The following is a 21,355-nucleotide window of genomic DNA, read 5'->3' as shown; positions in this document are numbered from 1 at the left end:
GGCTGGAGCTGCTTGCCCAGAACATGGTGAGATCTCGGCAGGCCGAGATCGGCATAGACTGGGCTGCGGAGCCTGAGTTTGAGCGTGGGCTTTTGCGGCTGCCAGAAGCCACTGTGCAATGCCTCAGGGATGCGGGAAGTCCTGCACTGATGTTCTGTGGTTGTTGTCCAGTTGCTCAGCCGTGTCTGACTGTTTGCGACCCCATGGGCTGCAGCATGCCAGACTTCCCTGTCCTTCAGTATCTCCTGGAGTTTGCTCAAACTCATGTCCATTGAGTCGGCCATCCAACCATCTCATCCTCTGTCACCCCCTTCTCCTCCTGCCCTCCATCTTTCCCCACATCAGGGTTTTTTCCACTGAGTCAGCTATTTGCATCAGGTGGCCAAAGTATTGGAACTTCAGCTTCAGCATCAGTCCTCCCAATGAATATTCAGGACTCTTTTCCTTTAGGATTGACTGGTTTGATCTCCTTGCTGTCCAAGGGAACTCTCAAGAGTCTTCTCCAGCACCACAGTTGGAAAGCATCCATTCTTCGGCACTCAGCCTTCTTTAGGGTCTGTGTGTTAGTCGCTCAGTCGTCTCTGACTCTTTGCGTTCCCATTGAATATAGCCCGCCAGCCTCCTCGTCCCTGGAATTCTTCAGGCAAGAATACTGGAGTGGGTAGCGGATCTTCCCAGCTCAAGGATCAAACCCAGATTTCCTGCATTGCAGGCAGATTCTTTACCATCTGAGCCACCAGGGAAGCCCCAAAATGGCTTGTATATCCACTTAATTTGACTCTAAGCCCGTTTCCCGAGGTTGGTAGGAGATCCCGCTGTAATCATTCTCAGAGCTTCCTTTCCATGCTATAGGACCAGGTGAGGCTCTGGGGTCTTACATGGTGCTGTGCAGCTGTGGCCCCACGAGACACCAGGCATCATCCACTCCAGCGATGCCCACGGTTCCAGCCCTTTATGTCTGCTCTGTCTCTAAAGTCCTTCCTGTCCGGCTGTCTTTCCTTCTCCAGATGCACCCTGCTGGTGTACTGCGCAGACCTCCCTCCCACCAGCATCATCATCGCCTTCCACAACGAGGCCCGCTCCACTCTGCTCAGAACCATCCGCAGGTAAGAGCTTTCCTGTCTGTCAGCCTCCGGGCTGGCCCTCGGTGAGGCTGTGTCTGCTTACTGGGGACTGCTTCAAGTGTTTCTAAGCACCCGCCAGGCGCTGCTCAGCGCACTCCATGTGCGTCCACTAGGGCAGTCACTCCTCACATGCCTATGGGGGTGGCCTTTATCCTGCTGTATGGGAGGAAAGACGGAGGCCGAGGCATTAGGCTACTTATGGAAGGTCACTGAGAGTCACAGAGGACTTGACCCCAAGGCACTCGCCCTTAACCACCGCACAGGCTGCCTCTAGGACAAGAGTTCACATTTTCACAGCCAACGAGGGAGCTGGGGCCCCGAGAGGCTGTGCACATCCCCCACCCCCAGCATTCAGCTGGGGTTAGAACTCTGGTCTGCCAGGTGTGCCCATCCCAGCCCCTGCCCCTCCACTGCCTCCTGCACCCCCACCAGGGACCGTGGTGCAGGTCAGATCAGCCCGAAGGGAACAGCTGATGTCCACTTTCTTGCCGGTCACCTTGTATTCCAGCCCCAGGCCCCCTCAGGCCTCTCTGTCCACCCTTGGCTCCTAGTCAGAGCCAGGCCCTCACTCGGATCAGTGTTTTCTCGCTGTGTGTGGCCTGCGTGGATTTTCATTATGCACCACCCACCCTCAGCAGAACTCCCCTTAGAACACAGTCGGGGCCCTGGAGACTTGGCCAGGAAAGCCTTGCTTCCCCGCCTCTCAGAAGACCCGGGTTGTGTTGGCTCCCCTTCCCCACGCCGCACCCCGTCCTCTCCTCTGGAGCCCCTCCTATGGCCGCCCTCCCTCCAGCATCACCTGGGCCGCCCCCTCACTCAGGTCCTCAGCATCACTGGCCCCTTAGGTGGCGCCACTGTCACTGAGTCCCCTGGAGGGCAGACACGCCTGAGCTCATGCTCTCAGGGACTGGCCACTGCTGTGCCCGCTTCACAGTGGAGGAAACTGAGATCAGAGATACTAAATTAAGGCCTACTGTTGCTCAGCTGACAACGGTGAGGCAGAGTTTCGACCCTTGCACTCTGACCTCAGAGTTCTCAGCAGCTTGACAGGGCAAGGCTAGTCCCAGAGGTGGCGTTCAGCTTCTCTGGGGGAGGAGTTGGCATCGGGATGCCCCCAGTCACACTTCCAGCAGAGCAAGGGGCTGGCCTTGGGGTAAACTGCCCCACGTCCCTGGGACACAGCCCCTTACAGCCCGTCCTGATCTGCTAGCCCATCACATGGTCAGCTGATCCCAGAGAGAAGGAGGTGAGATTAAATGTGGGCCAAGAGTACCATCAAGCACAGCCAAACCTCTTGCCATTTCCATCACCAAGCCACACCTTCCGCTCTCCTTCCCGTATGGGCATGGCGGTGGGTAGGTGGGGCGGTCCAGGTGTTGGGAGGGTGTCGGTAATAGGCAGACTCTGATGGTGGGCAGTGTCTTCAGCGCTACCTGTCACTCATGATGCATGTCCACTATGTAGGGTCACAGTGTCCCTTGAAAACTGAAGAGGGCACAGCCCAAATGCGCTGTCTTCAACTTGGCGCTTCCCACTTCTCTGGGGGCAGCTGTCCGTGCCCAGCTATCCTTGGCCTCAGACTGACCGGTTCCTCCTGCCAGCTGTTTGTCCCATCTGCCCTGGTTTCTGCATTCACCCCACAAGCCACTGCCTGATTCGAATTTGATTTCCCAGCAAGGCTTCAGCTCTTGACAAGAAAATGTCCCAAGTCACTGTCAGGTGTCACCGTGAGTCTGGACGTAGATTAATAAACTGCCTTTGTGATATGTGAGCTGGTGCAGTTGTGTGGGGGCACAGGGCTCAGCGGTGGTTCAACTGATGATTTACCTAGGTTTCTTCTGCTGAAGGGAGAAGGCAATAGCACCCCACTCCAGTACTCTTGCCTGGAAATCACATGGATGGAAGAGCCTGGTAGGCTGCAGTCCATGGGGTCGCTAAGAGTTGGACACAACTGAGCAACATCACTCTCACTTTTCACTTTCATGCATTGGAGAAGGAAATGGCAACCCACTCCAGTGTTCTTGCCTGGAGAATCACAGGGACGATGGAGCCTGGTGGGCTGCCATCTGTGAGGTCGCACAGAGTCAGACACGACTGAAGAGACTTAGCAGCAGCTTCTGCTGAAGGGAGAATGGAGTTTCTGAACCTTGCAGACAAAGCAGGTCTATGGGGAGCAGAGGAAAGTGATTCGACAGTGCCAGACCAAAGCCTGCCCTGCCATGCAAGGCCGCATCTGGGCATGTCTGCCGGATGTTTCCATGAGGACACCAGAGCATCCGAGAGAGGCTTCCTACCTTCCAGGCTGGCCACACACCTCCATCCCGCTCAGTACACACACACATAAACACACACACACGCACACACTCACACTCCTTCAGGGATCTCTTCTGGGCTCCTTCTCTGCATATCTCAACTCTTGCACTTAATGCATTTTCCCAGACATAATCAGTGAACTGTTGGTGAAGGCCTGTATCCTATTCATGTCTTACCTACCCTCCCTGTGGCATCCGGATCAGTCCTTCAGCTTAGAGCTGCCCTGATTAATTGGGGTAAAAAACTGAGAACTGTGCTGGCCTAGAGCAGCCATTCCTGGGTCTGTATGGCTCTGAAGCACTTTTAAAGGGGCACCCCACCTGGGATCTGAAGACCTGTGTCCAGTCCCCACCCTACCATTTCCTAGCTTTGTGACCTTGGGCATGTTGTTAGCCACCTTGGTATTGATGATGATAAAAATACCATTCATGTTTCAAGTTCTGTCACATTTACCACAAGAAGACATTATCCTTGGACATTTAGGGGCTGTTATAATGTGAGGACCCCGACCCCCCATGTTTCCTTACACTGTGTTTATGTTCCCGGGGGCACTTCAGGTACTGCCCCCAGACTCATCCCTTTCAGCTCTAAGACGTATTTCTCTTTTTCTTCCTGCTGTTCCTCCAGCAGTTTATAATAGTAATAATGATACTTTATGATAATAATATTAATATGTTAATATTAATGCTGAGTTTTATGGTCCACAGAACACCTTCCATCTCTCACTTCATTTGGAGCCCCATCAGAGTCTGTGAAGTCAGGGTGCGCATAGTGAATGGAGGCCAAGGCCCCAGAGCTGGGAAGTGCAAGAGCCAGGACTCAGGTTTCTGGTTTCCTGGGGGGAATCCGGGGCAGTAGGGGTCTGCCCCAGTGTCTCTGTCCACCAGCCTGAAGGAGGGCCTCCCCAGAGGCCCTGGTGCCCTGCACTCTGGAGGGGGAGGGCATACTTTTCAGAAGGCCCCATGAAGTGCCAGATGCTACACCACACTCTACTGGGTGCCTTGCTGGCCGAACCCAGGACCTCTTTTCTGCCTCTCTGGAACTTCAGTGTGAGCCAGCCTCCCGCCTCAGACCCTGTGGTCCATGAAAACTGCAGAATGGGGGCCCAAGAGCCAGGTGTGAACAGATGGTCTTAACATCATCAGTGGGCAGAGTGGAAGTGACTTTTAGGGGTGGAGGCGAGGATGATTACTTCTGGCAACTTCCACAGCCAGGTGTCACTTGCCTTGGGAATCCGTACTTCCCTTGTATCCCCTGTTCTGTCACACAAATAAATCACTAGCCACTGGGAGGGAATTGAATGAAGAGCACTTCCTGTCTCACTTTTGTCATTGATGGAAGGATCTTTTCTAAGGTGTTTTTCATCTTCGAGTGAGTAAGTTGTTCAGTCATGTGACCCCATGGACTATAGCCCACCAGGTTCCTCTGTCCCTGGAATTCTCCAGGCAAGAACACTGGTGTAGGTAGGCATTCCCTTCTCCAGGAGATCTTCCCAATTCCAGGGATCAAACCTGGGTCTCCCGCATTGCAGGCAGATTCTTTACCATCTGAGCCACCAGGGAAGCCCGTTTTTCATCTTTAGTTCTCTAGAATTTAGATGGCTTTGCTGCCAGGCTCTGGCAAGGGAAAGATGCTTGAGGAACTGGGTGGGGAGGACTGAGCTGCCCTCTGGTTCCTCCCACCCAGCACCTGGCCAGGCCTTGGTCCCTCTGCCCATCCCTGCCCAAGTTCCTGCATTAGCCAGGGGAGGGGGCTGGGAAGGTGCACATGAGGGCACCCAGAGCCAGGCAGAGGCACAATGGGGTGGGCGATAGGGGGAGGGAGAGAGTCGTGGTCTTGATGAGTTAGGGCACTTTTCTCACTTAAGGACAGAGAAAAGCCCTGAACACCAGTTTCTCTTCACTGCTGCTGCCACGAGTCCTTGTATATTTATGAGACTTAGGGCCTCCTCTTTCCTTTTGGGGCATCCTCCTGCCCCCTGCCTCCCATGGGGGCTCTGGAGCATGGCCAGTTTATATCTTGATTCTCCTCGCTGTGGCTTTTCGTAATAATCTAGATTTAGAGGAGCAATCTCTCAGATTAAAGCGGTGAAGAAATTGGATGCTGGGGCCAAATAGATATTCCCACTCTGTCCTTACCAGCTGTGTGACATCTGGGCACCTCTTCACCTCTCTGCCTCAGTTTCCTTTTCTGCATAACAGGAATACTGTTAATAACAGCTTCAGATGATTGTGGCAAGGAGTGAAGGAGTTCAGGTGGTTAAAGGCCTTGGAACAATGCCTGGCACAGAGTGAGCCTGGACGGGCGACAGCACGTGCCATGAGGCACCTCCAGCCCAGGAAGACAGTAGGGTTCTAATGCCATGGCTCCCAAGCTTGAGTGGACATCAGAATTGGAGGGCTTGTCAAAACACAGTTTCCTGGGCCCCATCCCCAGATATTCCAACTGAATACATCTAGAGTAGGGCCCAAGAATTTGTGTTTCTAACAAGTCCCCAGGTGACAATGAGTCTGTGCTAGCTCCAGGATCACACGTTGAGAACCAGAAGTGAAGTGTGAAGTATGAAGTTTTGGTCGCTCAATTGTGTCTGACTCTTTGCAACCCCATGAACTGTAGCCTGCCAGGCTCCTCTGTCCATTGGGATTCTCCAGGCAAGAATACTGGGGTGGTTACTATTTCCTACTCCAGGGGATCTTCCTGACCCAGGGATTGGGCTTGGATCTCCTGCACTGCAGGCAGATTCTTTACCATCTGAGCCACCAGGGAGACAGTATCGTCACAATTATCAAGCCCCAGATTCCAAGAGCGGCTGCTACGTGCCAAGCAGGGTGCTAAGCTCGTTTCCTGTGTTTCCTGCGGCTGAGGCGGTTGTGCTGGTGGTTCCGTACTTCCTGAAGGTCTCCAGCTAGTGAATGGCAGATACACAGACACAGCACTTGAACCCAGACACAGCACTTGAACCCAAGATGGCCTGACTCCAGAATGACTAAACTCAACTGTCAACCAGCCTCAGGTCTTCATTCAGCTGGCATTTATGGAGCGTCTGATAAATGCTGCCTGCATAGAGCCCCGTGCAGTTCAGAAAGCAATTTCAAATACATTTCCTCATTTCATACACACAAAAGCCTGTGAAGTAGGTCAAGTATTAATATCGCCTGCCTTTACAAGGAAAATGTAATTACAGATGGAAATGAAAGCTGGGAGCTGCCCGGCGTCCCGCTCAGGATCGCACACTGGTAGATGGTGGAGGCCGCGTGGCCTCCCACGCTGCCGTAACCAGCCTCCTCTCGGGGGGGCTGGAGCGGGGGGCGGGGGGAGCTGTGGTTAGGGTGCAGTGGGCAGAAAGTGTAGACCCTGCGGGCAGCTACCTTCTGGCAGAGAGTGAGCTGTGGATAGGAAACCCATTTCCTGGATAATTCCCAGGCTCCAGTGACTGAGATGTGCCTGTGAGACGAGCACCCACTTCCCTGTGAGACTGTGAAAGGAAGGGGCACAGAACAGCCACAGTGGGGTTGAAGTAAGGGAAAAACGGAGCCATGGAGAGAAAGGAGGACTGGCTTGGCTGCAGAGGGGCTGATGAGGTGTCCTGACAGAGAACTGGTAAGACCAAAGGAAAGAGGGAGGTGCAAACCCCCAGGGTCTGTGTGGCAGGGATGAGGGTAGGGTGTACAGAAGAGAGGACCCAGGGGGACCATCTGGGGACCTGAGCCAGGTCCCCGGGGCTGGACTTGACCTTTCTCCTTCTCCAGCCACCCCAGGTGCCCAAAGCCCCTGCCCATCTCAGTTCCTCCCAGCCCCGAGCCACTTTTTCGGCACCGCCCCCCCACCCCATCACTCCAATTGCTCTGTTTAGAGGAGCAAAAACCAGCCAGGTGTTACCAGGAAATAGTCTAATTAGCACTTACTGCTGACAATTTCGTTTTTTTTTTTTTTCTTCCTTTTTTACACTCTGGACATTTTTTATTCGCTAATCATCTATCAGTTCAACCAGCGCAGAGCTGCACGCGATTTACCTTTTGATGTTCACAGAAGAGAACTCTTGAATTTCAAAGAGCGGGCAGGGATTCAGGGGGAGGGGGACGCAGATCGCGTGAGAAGCTACAGCCGTAATCAAACCTCATTAGAGGGTATTCTTCCAGCAAGTTTTCCTTCTCTCTCTGCCTCCCTCTCCCCCTACCCTCTGATTGGAGGGCTGGTTGTTGAGTTTGGTGGTGAGGTTCCCCTCGCACCACCTCCTGCTCTCCGGGTGTTCACCTTCCAGCAGCAGTGGACTCAGGGGCTGGGGTTGGGGTTCCTCTCTCCACCTCACTCTAGTTGCCATGGTGAGAATTAAGGCTTCATAAATAAAGGTAGCTCCAGGGGAAGTTCTCCTCCTGGGAAGTCTCTGCATCTTGCTTTGAAAGGACGGCTCACCAGAAACAGGGCTTGGTGAGCACCTCTGCCAGGCCTATCTGAACCCCTCCCCACTACACACGGGGCTCTGGATGTCCTGTGGCAGGTGGCATGGGCCAGGAGTGTTTCCGAGGAACCACACGGTTTGGTGTGTTTAGAGAAGCAGGATGCAGCCATCTCAGTCAGGACTGAGCCTCAGAATAAACACGGAAACCTAGTCTTGCCTGGAGGCAACAGATTCCCAGCTCAGGAAGGGAGATGAAGTCAGTTCAAAAATCACCGCTGATCCAGAAAACAGTAATAATTGTTACAGCTTTTTATCACTGTTATCAGCAGACGCTGTGCTGAAGGCTTTAGAAACGTTCCCCTTTAATTCTCCCTACAGCCCTATGAATGATGGGTACTACTCTCATTATCCCTGTTTCACGGATGGGAATACTTTACTGCACAGAGCAGGAAAGTAACCTGGCCAAGTTCACACAGCTTGTAGTAAGTAGCTCCTAGACCACAGCTGCTGAGGGCCGGGTTCACGTCTCCCTCGATCCGCATCACGTACGCAGTGCCTAGCACAAAGAAGGTGTGCACTAAACATCCTTGGAGGGAACGGTCATGGGCTAAGGTGCAGCTGCACTCTGGCAACACAGAGAGTAGCTTGACGAGGCCACTGCCCCTGGGAGGTGACCATCTGGAGGGGCCAGGAAACCAGCCCTCAGAGTCAGGCCGCTGTGAGAGATGCAGGAAGCTTCAGATACAAACGGCTGAGGGATCCCGGAGGAGGAAGCAATTCATTCTCACTAAGTGGATTGGAAAGCTGTTAGAGAGGAAGTGACATTTGAATGGGTCCTTGTAACAGACAAGGGGCATCTCACACTGTGACAGCAGTAGGGGAACCGGCCTCAGTTGTAAGACACAGGATGTCTCCAGACAAAGGCACTGGGCGTGAGGAGGCTGGAAAGGGGGCTGGCTCCAGCCTGGGAAAGGCCTTGAAGAGCATGCTGAGGGTTTGGGGTGTAGATCGTGGGGAGCCTTTTTGTCAACTTCTCTATTTGCGTTAGAGAGGGAAGTTGCACGATTGAAGATCAGATCTGTGCTTCAGACAGCTCACTCTGAAGGTCACAGGAGGATGGCCTGGCAGCAGGTCAGGCTACTGCAAAATAAACAGGCAGTGGTCTGTTCCCTGGTGGTCCAGTGGTTAAGAATCAGGCTGCCAGTGCAGGGGACACGGGTTCGAATCCCTGGTCCAGGAGAATCCCACATGCTATGGAGCAACTAAGCCCGTGCGCTGCAGCTATTGAACCAGCTGCACTCGAGAACTTGTGTTCCCCAGAGAAGCCACCATAATGTGAAGCTTGTGCACCACAAGGAAAAGTAGCCCCTGATCGTCACAACTAGAGAATGCCTGCCTGCAGCAAAGGAGACCCAGCACAGCCAAAAACCAATAAATAAAAAAATTTTTTAAATATGTGTTTAAAAAACCAGGCAAAAGAGGTTGAACCAGAATGGAGGCATAAGAGGTGAAGGTGATCTGAGTGATATTTTCAAGGAGAACCAGCACATTCTGGGTCACTGGTGTGATTCAGGATTTCGGGGAGAGGGAGGGTTGTTGAGTGTGACTCTGGAGCTCTGGGTGCTAGGTGGGTGCTGTGATATTCACCAAGACAACGCAGAGTTGTATCCCAGTGGCTCAAAGGTGAGCATGTGACTGGACAAGTTTTTGGGTTGCTTAGAGTCTTTATTCTTCAGATACAATGGTGTCTCCTTAAAGCTCAAGTTGATACGTAGATTTGACTCCAGAAGTCACAGTGATCTTTCCTCTTTCCATCTCACAGCATATTAAACCGCACCCCTATGAATCTCATCCAGGAAATCATATTAGTGGATGACTTCAGCAATGACCGTAAGTACCACGGTTGTCCTGTGCTATGGACACAAGCGTCTGTTCCCAGGCTCTGTGTCGTGGGCAGAGGTGAACCTGCAAGTTCCCTGGGGATGGAGGAAAGCCTGGGTTTGTTGTAGGTGTGGAGGACATGGAGTGTCCTTGGGAGTCAAGAAGTACCTGAACCTTACGTTAGGGAAACAATGTCTCAGGTCCTCTGCTACGAGTCTTTGAGGACCTAACCAATTCTGAATTGTAGATTCTTAATGGGGTCGGTGGGCTTCCCAGGTGGCGCTAGTGATAAAGAACCCGCCTGCCAATGCAGGAGACATAAAAGATGCGTGTTTGATCCCTGGGTTGGGAAGATCCCCTGGAGGAAGATACAGTAACCCACTCCAATATTCTTGCCTGGAGAATCCCATGGACAGAGGAGCTTGGTGGGCTACAGTTCATACGGTCGCAAAGAGTCAGACACGACTGAAGCGACTTATACACACATGCAATGGGGTTGGTATGTGTATGCGTGTGTCTCACTGCCCCCAACCTGTTGATGCATTCCTGGACTTGAAGAGACACTGCACCTTCAAAGAGCCCCCGAGCCCTGAAGCAATACCCGTGAATAGAGATCTCGACTCCTGTGCTCTGATAATCCACCAGCATGAGCCAAGGTCACCTACCCTCTTCCTCTCATTCCCATGGCAGGACTTGTTGGGGAACAGGGGGCTCTCTCTTTGGGACATCCCATCACTTGGCCATGACATAGTGAGCAGCTGCCTTCCAACTTTCCAACCACTGGTCATTACCCATCTCCTAGCTATCCTGCCCAAGAACCTGGGTCCCACCCAGGTTCACAGTCCAAGTCCACCTTCCCCGAGAAAGGCACGCGGGAGTTTTCAGATACCTGTGTGTTCAGTTTGACAGGGACGATCGTTGCAGAAGTGTTGTTACACTTCAGGTATGTAGTGCTCAGGTGTGTAGGAATCAGGTAGTGCTGATTCCTGTCCAAGAGCTGTCATCACAGCCTGGGTGCTGCTGCAGGCAGTCAGCCACATCCAGGCAGAACCGCTTCTTAGTGGTGAACCAGGGGAAGCAGGTGATGGCCTCTGGGGACAGCTCTGAGTCCCAAGGGAGTGGAGTCTTTCCATACCAGCCTTGATGCTGAAAGTTTGACATAGGAGCCAGTACCACACAGGGGTCTACTGTCGGAAGGCTGGAAACCCACACACCTAACATAGCCTTAGGAGCTTGGGAGTTATGCACAAGTGGGTCATGTACCAAATTCAGGGTGATCAGATCGGACTTGAGTTCTGAAACTCAGTGATCTGCTCTCCCTTCCCAAGTGTGGAAGGGGTTGGAGGCAGGGAGCCACTCATCGTGTCAGGAGGTAGCTGGTACTCAGGCTGGAGATTGGGAACACTGCTGAATTTACTTAGAAGCAGAACAGCTTCAGTGGTTAGAGCATCACCTCTGAAGCCAGCTGCCTGGCTTCAAATTCTAGACCTGTCACTGGCTCACTTACTAGCTATGTTCCTTGGGCAACTTATTAGCCTCTACATGCATCAGTTTCCATATAGAATGGAGATAACAATAACATATATATGGTTTATATGAGGATATAAATGTGTTGATACATTTGTGTGCTTAGAGCAGTACCTGGCTCTGAGGAAGCCCCTGTAAGTCTTTGTGGTCACTCCGTAGAGTCCAGAACTGAGCAGAGAAGCTAAAGGTTGGTAAAACCAGTGAAGCAAAACCACAACTTATGATAATGGAGTTCAGAGCCAAGAATTGATGAGCCAGAAGAGTGCTGGGGCAGGCAGGCAAGCCAGGACAACCCAGGCTGAGTACCTAGGATGGGTCTCTTGCTCAGCCCCACACATTTCCCCCATGTGGAGAGTTGAACCAGCTCTGTGTGATGGATATACTGGAGGGATACCCTGATAAATAGGGTCTCCTGTATTGAGTCCGTGAGCTGAAAGGAAACGCCATAGTTTGTCTCATCCATTCTCCGGCCTCTCAGCATCTTTTTCCTAAACCCTACCAAAGTGAACAAGACTCCCACCTCATGTTTCAAATAAGCTATAGAAAAGGAGAACTGTCCCCAGGTGACCATCTGGCAGTGTTCTAGCAAGTACGCAAGTGCCAGTGTGTGACTATCTTCTCCAGAGGCCCCCTTACAGCCACCTTGCAGAGACCAGGCCATACTGTATGTGGCTAGCCATGGTCAGTCAGCACCTTCCAAAGCCCACAGTACCCTGGAGTCAGGACAGGGCAGTGTGGTTGGGGGTGGGGATGAGAGGCAGGGTGCCTCACCTACTCTGCTGGTTCACCTCCAGCCCCGGGCACTCAATCACGTGACCTCTTGTCTTTGTAGCCGAGGACTGCAAACAGCTCATCAAACTGCCCAAGGTGAAGTGCTTACGCAATAATGAGCGGCAAGGTAGGTCTGCACTGTTGAGTGGGCCTGGGGCAGGGAGTGGGGACAGGTTTGGGTGTGTGTTCAGCGTGGTCTCCTTGGATGATGGAGCGGTGGGGGCACTCCTTTGGCCGATTGTCCCTCCTGCAGGTTTGGTGCGGTCCCGGATCCGGGGTGCTGACATCGCCCAGGGCACCACCCTGACTTTCCTTGACAGCCACTGTGAGGTGAATAGGGACTGGCTCCAGCCCCTGCTACATAGGGTCAAAGAGGTAAGTGAGGTGTGTTCTGTGTCCCCCACTTTCTCCAGCTCATCACTTCATATGTACCCACAGCCCCTTGGGAAGTGGAGCGGGGGGCAGATTGCAGTGCGCATTTTATGGATGAAGAGACTGAGGGAGAGCGGCCTGCCTGGGGTCACGCAGCAGACAGTGGTGGAACAAAGCCCAGGATGTCTTCTTTGCCTCACAGTGTCACCTACAGCAGCCCTGCGGGTGGGGCACCAACAGCTGGGACATGACGCACACAGCTTCCTGGGCAAGAGAACGGCCCGAATCAATTTTTCCCAGATGTTAGAAGGTTCCGGAAAGGGAGCCCCGATGAGTGCCATTTGTGAAAATGAGGCAGAAGAATTAACAGGGCCTCGTCACCCAGTTCCCGAGGCCGCCATTGTACCTCCAGCCATGTCACTTTCAGCCAAAGATCAAGACACAGGGGGCTGGATGCCAAGAGACCCGAATTCCTTGCCTCTGTCTGCCCTTATGTTATTCTAGAACTCTGTCTGCTTCCTCTCTCTGTCTCTTATTCCTCTTGAAAGTGAAAAAAAATTTTTTTAATTCGCCCATCAATATTTTATATCCCCTGAAATCTATCCACCCTCCACCCCTATCTACAGAAGGCCCTGCATTTTTAGATGCCAGTGTCTGTGACTGGCATTCATGCTGCTCATTATCCCCCCGAGTTACTGACTCTGCAGCTGCTCTGTGAAGTGGGAGGCCAGGTATTTTTTAACATATTTTTCACACATGAGGGTACGGCTTCAGGGACAATGACATAACTTGGACTGATATTCCCTAGCTGGTACCACCAGCCCTGAGACCTTCAGTGTCGCCTCAACAGCATCTCCTTTGTGCTTTGTGCTGTGGTTATTTCCCTTCTCACTCTTCGAGGTGACTCCTTGACTCCTACCTGCAAAATGACAGTGTCAGGCAATGGAAGAATTGAGACACGTGAACTGCTCAGAATACTAAGAAATCCTTTCCAACTTTGTTCATCTGATGAGAGAACCTAGCTGGATGTATGGAGTTCTCACGCATGAGCCTGGATGTTACAACCCATCCCATGGCCACTTTCCCTAAAGTTGGGAGGGCTCATATACATGTGTGATGGTGAAGAGGTCTGGATGGAGACATGGTAGGTTATGAGCAGACCAGTCTATTGAGGGGCCTCACCAGGCACTGGAGGCCCTTCCAAGCTCTCCCTCCCTTGTGCTCCATCTGTAAATGCAGCCAGCCTCCCGGGTCTAATACTCTTCCAAAGCTGGGCTGTTCTCTCCTGCTGACTGTGTCCCGACATTCCCAGTGCTTCATCTCCCACCAAGTCCTTCCTGTCCCTGGCTGCTTTTCCCTTCCTCTTCACCGCCCCTTGCTCTCCAGGGCCTCATCTATGTCTCCTCTCCTCCAGGAAGACTTTTCTGACTGTGTGGCCAGCTAGGATCACTCCCGGAAAGAATTGTCCATTTGGCCCCACAATTTCCTTTTCTGGGTTTAGCTCTCTTTTTCTTCTAACAGATTGCAAACCCAAAGAGGGCACCAATCACCTCCTGGTGATCCTAGAGTAAGTGTTTGGAATGATAATAAGAAACTAGATGCAGTGGGAAGTGACTTGGAATAGGAGGAAAATGTGCTTGCTTCCTGACTATAAATTAACAAACAGGTATTTATTGAACACTTGTTTTGGGCAGGGTTTTGAGGAAGAATTGGGGATGGACCACATAAAAGGAATCTACATCCTGCTTTAAGTTCCCCAATCCAGAAGCTCTTCAAACCATGTCGTTTAGGGTTGTTATGGAGACTTCTTTACATAGTTGAGCTCAGTCTCTCCTCTCCTTGGGGGTGGAAAGAGGGGAGGTCAATGGGGAAAGAAATGTGAGAGGGCTGGGGATGGGGCTGAAGTTTCCAGCCCTTTAATCAGAGGGTTGGTTCCTCTATAAACCAGCCTCCATCTTCAGAGAGTCACCTCAGTAGTATAAACTTAGATATAATGAAAGAGGCTCATTATGAGAAGAAAAAAGGTTCCTGTCATCCCAAGTGAAAGTGAAAGTGTTAGCTGCTCAGTCATGTCCGACTCTTTGCGACCCCATGAACTGTAGCTTCTGTTTGGATTTCTGTAGCTTGCTGAAATTCCTCAGGCAAGAATACTGAGGGGGTTGCCATTCCCTTCTCCAGGGGATATTCCCAACCCAGGGATCAAATCCAGGTCTCCTGCAGGCAGATTCTTTAGCTTCTGAGCCACCAGGGAAGTCCCTCCTGTCACCCCAATTAGTCAGGAACTTCCAAGAGTTTTAAGAGGAACAAAGGCCAAATATATTTCTTATTATATCACAGCACAGTGTATATTGCATTTTATCTATCCACTTATCTACTAATGGACATTTGGGTTGTTTCTGCCTTCTCACTGTTGTGAATAATGCTGCTGCGAACATTCATGTGCAAGTTTTCCCCTGAGTACCTGCTTTCAGTTCTTTAGGGGACATGCCAAGGAGTGGAATTCCTGGGTTGGTGGTGATTAAGTGTGGGATCTGTGTCCCACATCCAAGCTGATGTGTCCCTGCAGAATGTCATCCTCAGGCAGCCTTAATGAACCTGGAGGCCCTTCCTTTCCCTGTGGCTCTGAGCCCACCTCAGAAGCCCTCTTTGAAAAATGTCCTCTTGTGCATCCCTGGCTAGCTTCACCTGCACAGCCATCCTCCTGTAGGAGTCATAGAGCCCCAGGAGTGAGCTCAGCTCCCAGGGCTAAGCTCCCAGTCCCCATTGCTGTCTGACCTAACGCTTTCATAGTGGAGGACTGCTCAGACAAATGCTGACTGTGGTCCTGCCCTGCCCCTACAGACCCCGACTCTTGATGATGAGACGGTTCTGCTGAGACACCCCTTTCTGGATGGGGAGTGTGGGTGTGTGTCAGCCTCTGTTTCCATGTCTTTGGATGTGTCTCATCTCAGAGTAAGACATGATTTGATCTTGTGAGCGCAAGTGGAAATTTTCAGCTGTAATTGGAGTTGGGGATTTTCGAAAATAGAGATAAGAGAGAGGCTGGGCTTGAGCTGTCAGAAGCTGTCCTCAGCTGGTGTTTTCCACATGGAAAATCTCCTTGATTTCCCTTCCTTCCCTTCAATTACTTGATGATACTTGAAGCAAGCACCACGTTGTTGGGTTTCTTTAAACAGAGTCTTCTTCCTTCTTCTCCTTATCTACATATTCCTTTAGTAGGAAAAAAAAAAAGATTTTAAGAAATTTCCATCCCAATAGCATTTGGCAAGTTGATATAAATAATGGCTTACATAAGCTTCAAAGCCCTTTCCCATGCTTTCCTCTCTTGTTTCTTCCAAAAGCCCTGTGAGGAAGGCAGGATAGTTTTGCAAATTATAGATTGTTTTTGCTTCGTAGATGAAGAAGCAGAGCTCCTCAGAGTATGCTGCTTTGCTTTAAGGTCAAATGTATCCTGCATGGCAGAACCAGAATAGGAACCCAGGTCTCTGGCCCTGCTCCTGCTCCCCTATCCCTCCCTCCAGGCTAACAGAGACCCCGCACTGTCATCCTCTACTCTCCTGTGCACCACCTTCCCCAGACAGCAAGGCCTTAATCATCTCTGTGCCAACCACAGTCCCTAACCCATAGTAGCTGCTCCAGTAATGCTGGCGGATGCAATGAGTGAACAGTCATCTCTGGAAGTCCCTTGACTGCCCATTCACAACGTGGTTTTGATTACGGTGGAGAAAGAAGACACATAACTAGAGGGGTGATTGATGGCCATTGGCTCTCAGTGGGGGTTGGGGGTGGGCTTGGATTTGTGTCGGGGAGAGGGCAGGGCCTTGTTCTGGATCTGTCAGGAATTCCACCAGATGCTGCTGAAGCTTACCTGTGGACCTAGCCTTGAAGATATAGCCACTTGGGCACACAGGTAGGAGCCTGTGGGGATCTGAGCATCTTTATGGAGAATACATCCATCTCTGGAGAAGGCAATGGCACCCCACTCCAGTACTCTTGCCTGGAAATCCCATGGATGGAGGAGCCTGGTAGGCTGCAGTCCATGGGGTTGCTAAGAGTCAGACACAACTGAGCAACTTCACTTTCACTTTTCACTTTCCTGCATTGGAGAAGGAAATGGCAACCCACTCCAGTGTTCTTGCCTGGAGAATCTCAGGGACAGGGGAGCCTGATGGGCTGCTGTCTATGGGGTCGCACAGAGTCGGACACGACTGAAGCGACTTAGCAGCAGCAGCAGCATCCATCTCTGAGCCTACAGAAGGCGAGGCCATGTTGCTCAGCCATAATTGGCCCACCTGCTCTGTCTCCAGTGACTGACAGTGTCCTCAGAGGGAGTTCATAGTTGCCCTCTTTCATCCAGTGCCAACTGAACACCTGCTGCCCAGCAGGCTCTGGACTGGGGGGTGGGCAGGGGCTGCTGGGGAATGCAAAAATGGAGCAGATGAGACCCCCAAGGTCATTCAAGAAGCTTGTGTCCTGGCTTTAAGAGGTCATGTCTAACATCCCCTGCAGCTCTCTCTTAAGGTCTTGGCTCCACACATCACTTAGCCCTAAACATCCCTCTCTGCCTAACTGGCCCTCCATTGTGTCTGAACCAAGAAGTTGCCATGGCTAAGTTGTGATGGGAATAATAGAAGGATAGAAATGCTCTGAGAGAGCTTCTCAGGTAGCGCTAGTGGTAAAGAACCTGCCTGCCAATGCAGGAGATTTAAGAGATGCAAGTTTGATCCCTGGGTTGGGAAGATTCCCTGAAGGTGGGCCTGGCGGCTTACTCCAGTCTTGCCTGGAGAAACCCATGGACAGAGGAACCTGACAGGTTATGGTTTATAGGGTCACAAAGAGTCGGACATGACTGAAACTAGTTAGCATGCATGCATGCAGAAACCCTCAGAACTCACAGGAGAGTACCCAAGAGCCTGTCGTAGCCCTAGAGGCTGTGCCCATGGGTGGCTTCTGGGGAAGTCTGTGGCCAGAGTAAGCAACCAGCATTTTATTTTGCATTTCACTTTCCAAATATTGAGGAGAAAGTTTTTAGAAAACCAAAACAGGATTTCAGTTTGGGGTTTCTAAGACCACCCTCATGTTCAATAATTCACGAGATATGCATGGTTACTGTGCATTACCACAGAAGGATATGGATTAAAATCTGCAGCAGGAAAAGGTGCATGGGGAGAGTTCCAGGCATGATCATCCTAGAGCTGGTGTGTGGGCAGCACTTGATTCCTGCCACCAGGACATGTGGCAACATACATGGAGAACTGCCAAACAGGGAAGCCCACCTCAGCCTTGGTGTCCAGGGTTTTTATTGGAGGTCAGCCATGTAGATGTGACTGATCACTGCCACAGTCTCCATGCCCCTCCAGAGGTTAAATTGAGTTGGTACCACATGGCCCAAGGCTCTCACCACAAATCTCCTTGTCAGCAGAGTCTGATACAGCCCAGGGCTCCCAGGTAAACAGAGACACTTATAAGCAGAACAAGTCAAGGGCTTAGAAGATACCTCTTAGGGGTTGGGCAAGGGCTAAGGCAAGGGCTAAGCATATCTTTAGGTCAGTCCTTTGCTGCACAAGGGCCTACCTAAGGATTCGGTGAAGCTGCAGAGGCCAAACTCAGCAGACAGAGGCAAAAAGAGGACTTTGTCAGCCCCACAGAAGAAAGTCAGTCTCTGAACTTCTGAGAACATTTCAGATTTCAAGTCAGGAGTGGGGTGTGTCTCTGTGTATATAGTGGTGTGGGTGGGGGTGGCTGTGTGTGCATGCAGTGTGTGTACACACTTGGACACACGATGGCAGTGGCCCCAGAGCACTGTGGCAGCCAGTCAGATACGACACTGACTGTGCTGGAAGCATCTGTGCACATCCTAGAGGGGGAAGCAATGCACTGAAAATGAGCATTTCCTTCCACGGGAGCCAGTTGGCTTCAAAGGCACCTTGTCACTCTCAGAATGAGTCCTGTATGGAAACTGAGGCTAGATTAAGTCTGTGAACATCAAGGTAGGTACTCAATGATTCTGAGCTTAAAATAAGAAGACAGCCTCATTTAGGGGAGAGATTGAACCAGGAAATTAAATCGCTGCAAGAGAAACAGAAGTGCCTGCCCATGCTGACCAGGACAGGGAGGGGCAGAGGACTGGAAAAGTGGTACTTCCTGGCTGGTCCAGGCCTGTTGGGTCTTCCCAGCTCTGGGACTCTCATTCATCCTGCCCTTGGGGCCCAGTTTCCCCTCCTCCACATCAGTATAGGCGTGTTCACCCAGCAGTAAAGTGAAAGAAATGAAAGTGAAGTTGCTCAGTCGTGTCCGACTCTTTGTGACCCCGTGGACTGTAGCCCACCAGGCTCCTCCATCCCATGGGATTCTCCAGGCAAGAATACTAGAGTGGGTTGCCATTTCCTTCTCCAGGGGATCTTCCTGACCCAGGGATCAAACCCAGGTCTCCCGCATTGCAGGCATATGCTTTAACCTCTGAGCCACTTTAAAACTACATGTAATGCCTTGATGGCCCCTGAGAACCGATAGATTGGTCTTGCACATTTTGAAACTATCCCCTTGATGACTTTGCTGCCTATCAGCAGGGTAGCCTGGGGGAAAGAGCAAGTGACGAGGCTGGAAAGCTCATTGTTGTTTAGTTGCTAAGTTGTGTTAGACTCTTTTGTAACCCCGTGGACTGTAGCCCGCCAGGCTCCTCTGTCCATGGGATTTCCCAGGCAAGAATGCTGGAGTGCGTTGCCATTTCCTTCTCCAGGGGATCTTCCAGACCCAGAGATTGCACCTGCATCTCCTACAGTGTGGCTGGCGGATTCTTTACCACTGAGCTACCTGGGAAACCCAGCAGAAACTAGATACAGCCCTGTTATTGATGGTCTTGGATGCTGGGCTAAGGAGTTTGAACCTTATTTTCAAGGCAGTTCAGGTTTTTAGCTGTTGAGCTTCAGAGTGAGATTTGAAAGTCAACTGTGTTAGCCACCTGTAGAATGACAGGGAAAGGGGTGAGAATGGGGAGGGGGCGGGCCAGGAGTTCATTGCCATTGCCTTGTACTCCAGGGGTGAGGGGATGAAAGAGAGGTTCCATTCAGAAGAGCGGTTTTAGAATTACAGTCAACAGGGTTGATCCAGTTGATGGGCAGAGGTGGGGCTTCTTAAGTTCATGCTGGAGAGGAAGGGGGACATGTTGACAGAAGTAGGGAACCAAGGGAAGGAACGTGTGCGGGGAGGCTGGTGAAGGCACCACTGCGGTGCTTTGTTGAATCCGCATGGAGGGGTGGCTGGTGTCCTGGATCTGCTTGAGTCAGGAAGTGAGGAGCAAAGTCGGGGCTGAAGTTACAGACTCAAGTATCACAGGTGACGAGTGAAGTTAAGAATCTCTGGCGATGCTATTCTCAACCTGCCCATGAACCATAGGCATAGAAAGTTAAGTACTGGGAAATTCCCACTGTGAGGGGAGCTGTTGAGGTCACCTTCCCAGCTGATTGTGTCCACTGCCTCCTGAGAGCCCCGTGACACTGAAGGGCCCCCTTCTTCCTGATGTCCGTTTCCTCAGTGAGCAGCACACTCCAGCCAGCCTCCCCGTGTCCCCACCATGCCTAGATGGCCATGAGAAGGCACCCAGGAGTAAAGGAAAGGCTCTTAGCATTGTAGGCATTGTGGAGAGGTCACAGTGTCTGATGGCCCACTTTATACATGACAAATGTTGAAATGCAGAGGGGGAAGTGCTTGGTCAAGGCCCTGAAACCAGTCTGCGGCCCTCCCCGACCCCGGCCCCCCCATCCCAGGCCTGCCTCCCTGATGCCCCCATCTGAGTGAGGGCCTTGTCTTCCAGGACTACACGCGGGTGGTGTGCCCCGTGATTGACATCATTCACCTGGACACCTTCAACTACATTGAGTCGGCCTCAGAGCTCAGAGGGGGTGAGTGGGGCCAGCCAATGCCCTCGCCCAGAGGGACTTTTTCCTCCTAGTCATTGCTGCCAAGGGAGAGAGAAGAAAGGTCTCCTAGTGGTTTTTCTGGAGCCTCCAGCCCTGCATCCTGTAATGTCAGTAGCTGCAGGGTGGCCCTGACCACGGGGACTGTGCATGGAAGGATCAGAGAGGGGGCAGGTCACCCCAGGGCCTGAAGATGGGAGGGAAGCAGGGCCCCCCTCCGCCCCGCCCTGTGGGGCCTGCATTGTTCTGACACCTTAGCACTGGGTGTCTCTCTCTCCTTGAGGCCCACCACAGTTGTGCCCAGGGCTGAGCACTGGCTCCCAAAGACCGACTGGGGGTGACTCAACCCCTCACAGACCTGCTTACACCCCCAACTCCCAAGACTCATGACCAAGGGCCTCACTCTGGAATTGTCCATCATGTCCCCCTTGAGTACCACTCTTGGGGTCTCTCAACTCCCACTCTGTAGCCTCTGCTCTTCTTCCCTAAGTCCACCCAGCAGAGAAGGCTCAGAGAGGCAGGAGGGGCTGGAGAAAGAGAAGAAGCAGTGGAAGGGAAATCAGGCAGCTCTGTTGCCAACCAGCCTGGGTGAGACCTCTTATCCCAGGACCACCTGGGAAGCTGGATATGTTCATGAGCCCGAATGAGCAAGCTTTGCAGGTACATCAGAGAGACTGAGTCAATCATGCGGATGCTGTGTTTCAGGGTTTGACTGGAGCCTGCACTTCCAGTGGGAGCAGCTCACACCAGAGCAGAAGGCTCGACGCCTGGACCCCACTGAGCCCATTAGGTGAGTCAGGGCAAGGGTGGGGTGGGAAGATTCATTACCACTTGGCCCTTCCCTCTGTCATGTGCTATAGGGAAGCTGTCCATAGGAGAGGCTCAAAAGATTGGCCAGAAACCAAGAGGACCTTTTGCTAGGCCAACAGCACTTTTGCCCTTATTTTAGGAGGTTTCTGTCCTCATGGAGATTTCTGCTAGAGGGGTGGGGGCTGGCGGAGACCTGTGCTGAGGACTGGCTCAGCATTGTTCACATCTGCCATGATGTACTT

The 21,355-nt window shown here is 52.0% G+C and overlaps 1 protein-coding gene across 4 annotated transcripts in view; it reads left to right on the top strand.

Annotated features, from left to right (window-relative positions):
- GALNT14 (polypeptide N-acetylgalactosaminyltransferase 14) overlaps nt 1–21,355 on the top strand; it is a 216,031-nt gene that overhangs the window by 160,311 nt on the left and 34,365 nt on the right. For all 4 annotated transcript variants that reach the window (XM_070379317.1, XM_005893606.2, XM_070379316.1 and 1 more), the window contains 6 exons: nt 1,008–1,106; nt 9,659–9,726; nt 12,077–12,142; nt 12,269–12,390; nt 20,201–20,288; nt 21,009–21,093. In XM_070379317.1, the coding sequence (XP_070235418.1) occupies nt 1,008–1,106; nt 9,659–9,726; nt 12,077–12,142; nt 12,269–12,390; nt 20,201–20,288; nt 21,009–21,093 (528 nt within the window). The remainder of the gene's footprint in view (nt 1–1,007; nt 1,107–9,658; nt 9,727–12,076; nt 12,143–12,268; nt 12,391–20,200; nt 20,289–21,008; nt 21,094–21,355) is intronic.

Source organism: Bos mutus, chromosome 11 (assembly GCF_027580195.1).
Source record: "Bos mutus isolate GX-2022 chromosome 11, NWIPB_WYAK_1.1, whole genome shotgun sequence".
Lineage (NCBI taxonomy): Eukaryota > Metazoa > Chordata > Mammalia > Artiodactyla > Bovidae > Bos > Bos mutus.
The sequence above is the reverse complement of the archived record's forward strand: the minus strand, read 5'-3'. Positions and strand labels throughout refer to the sequence as shown.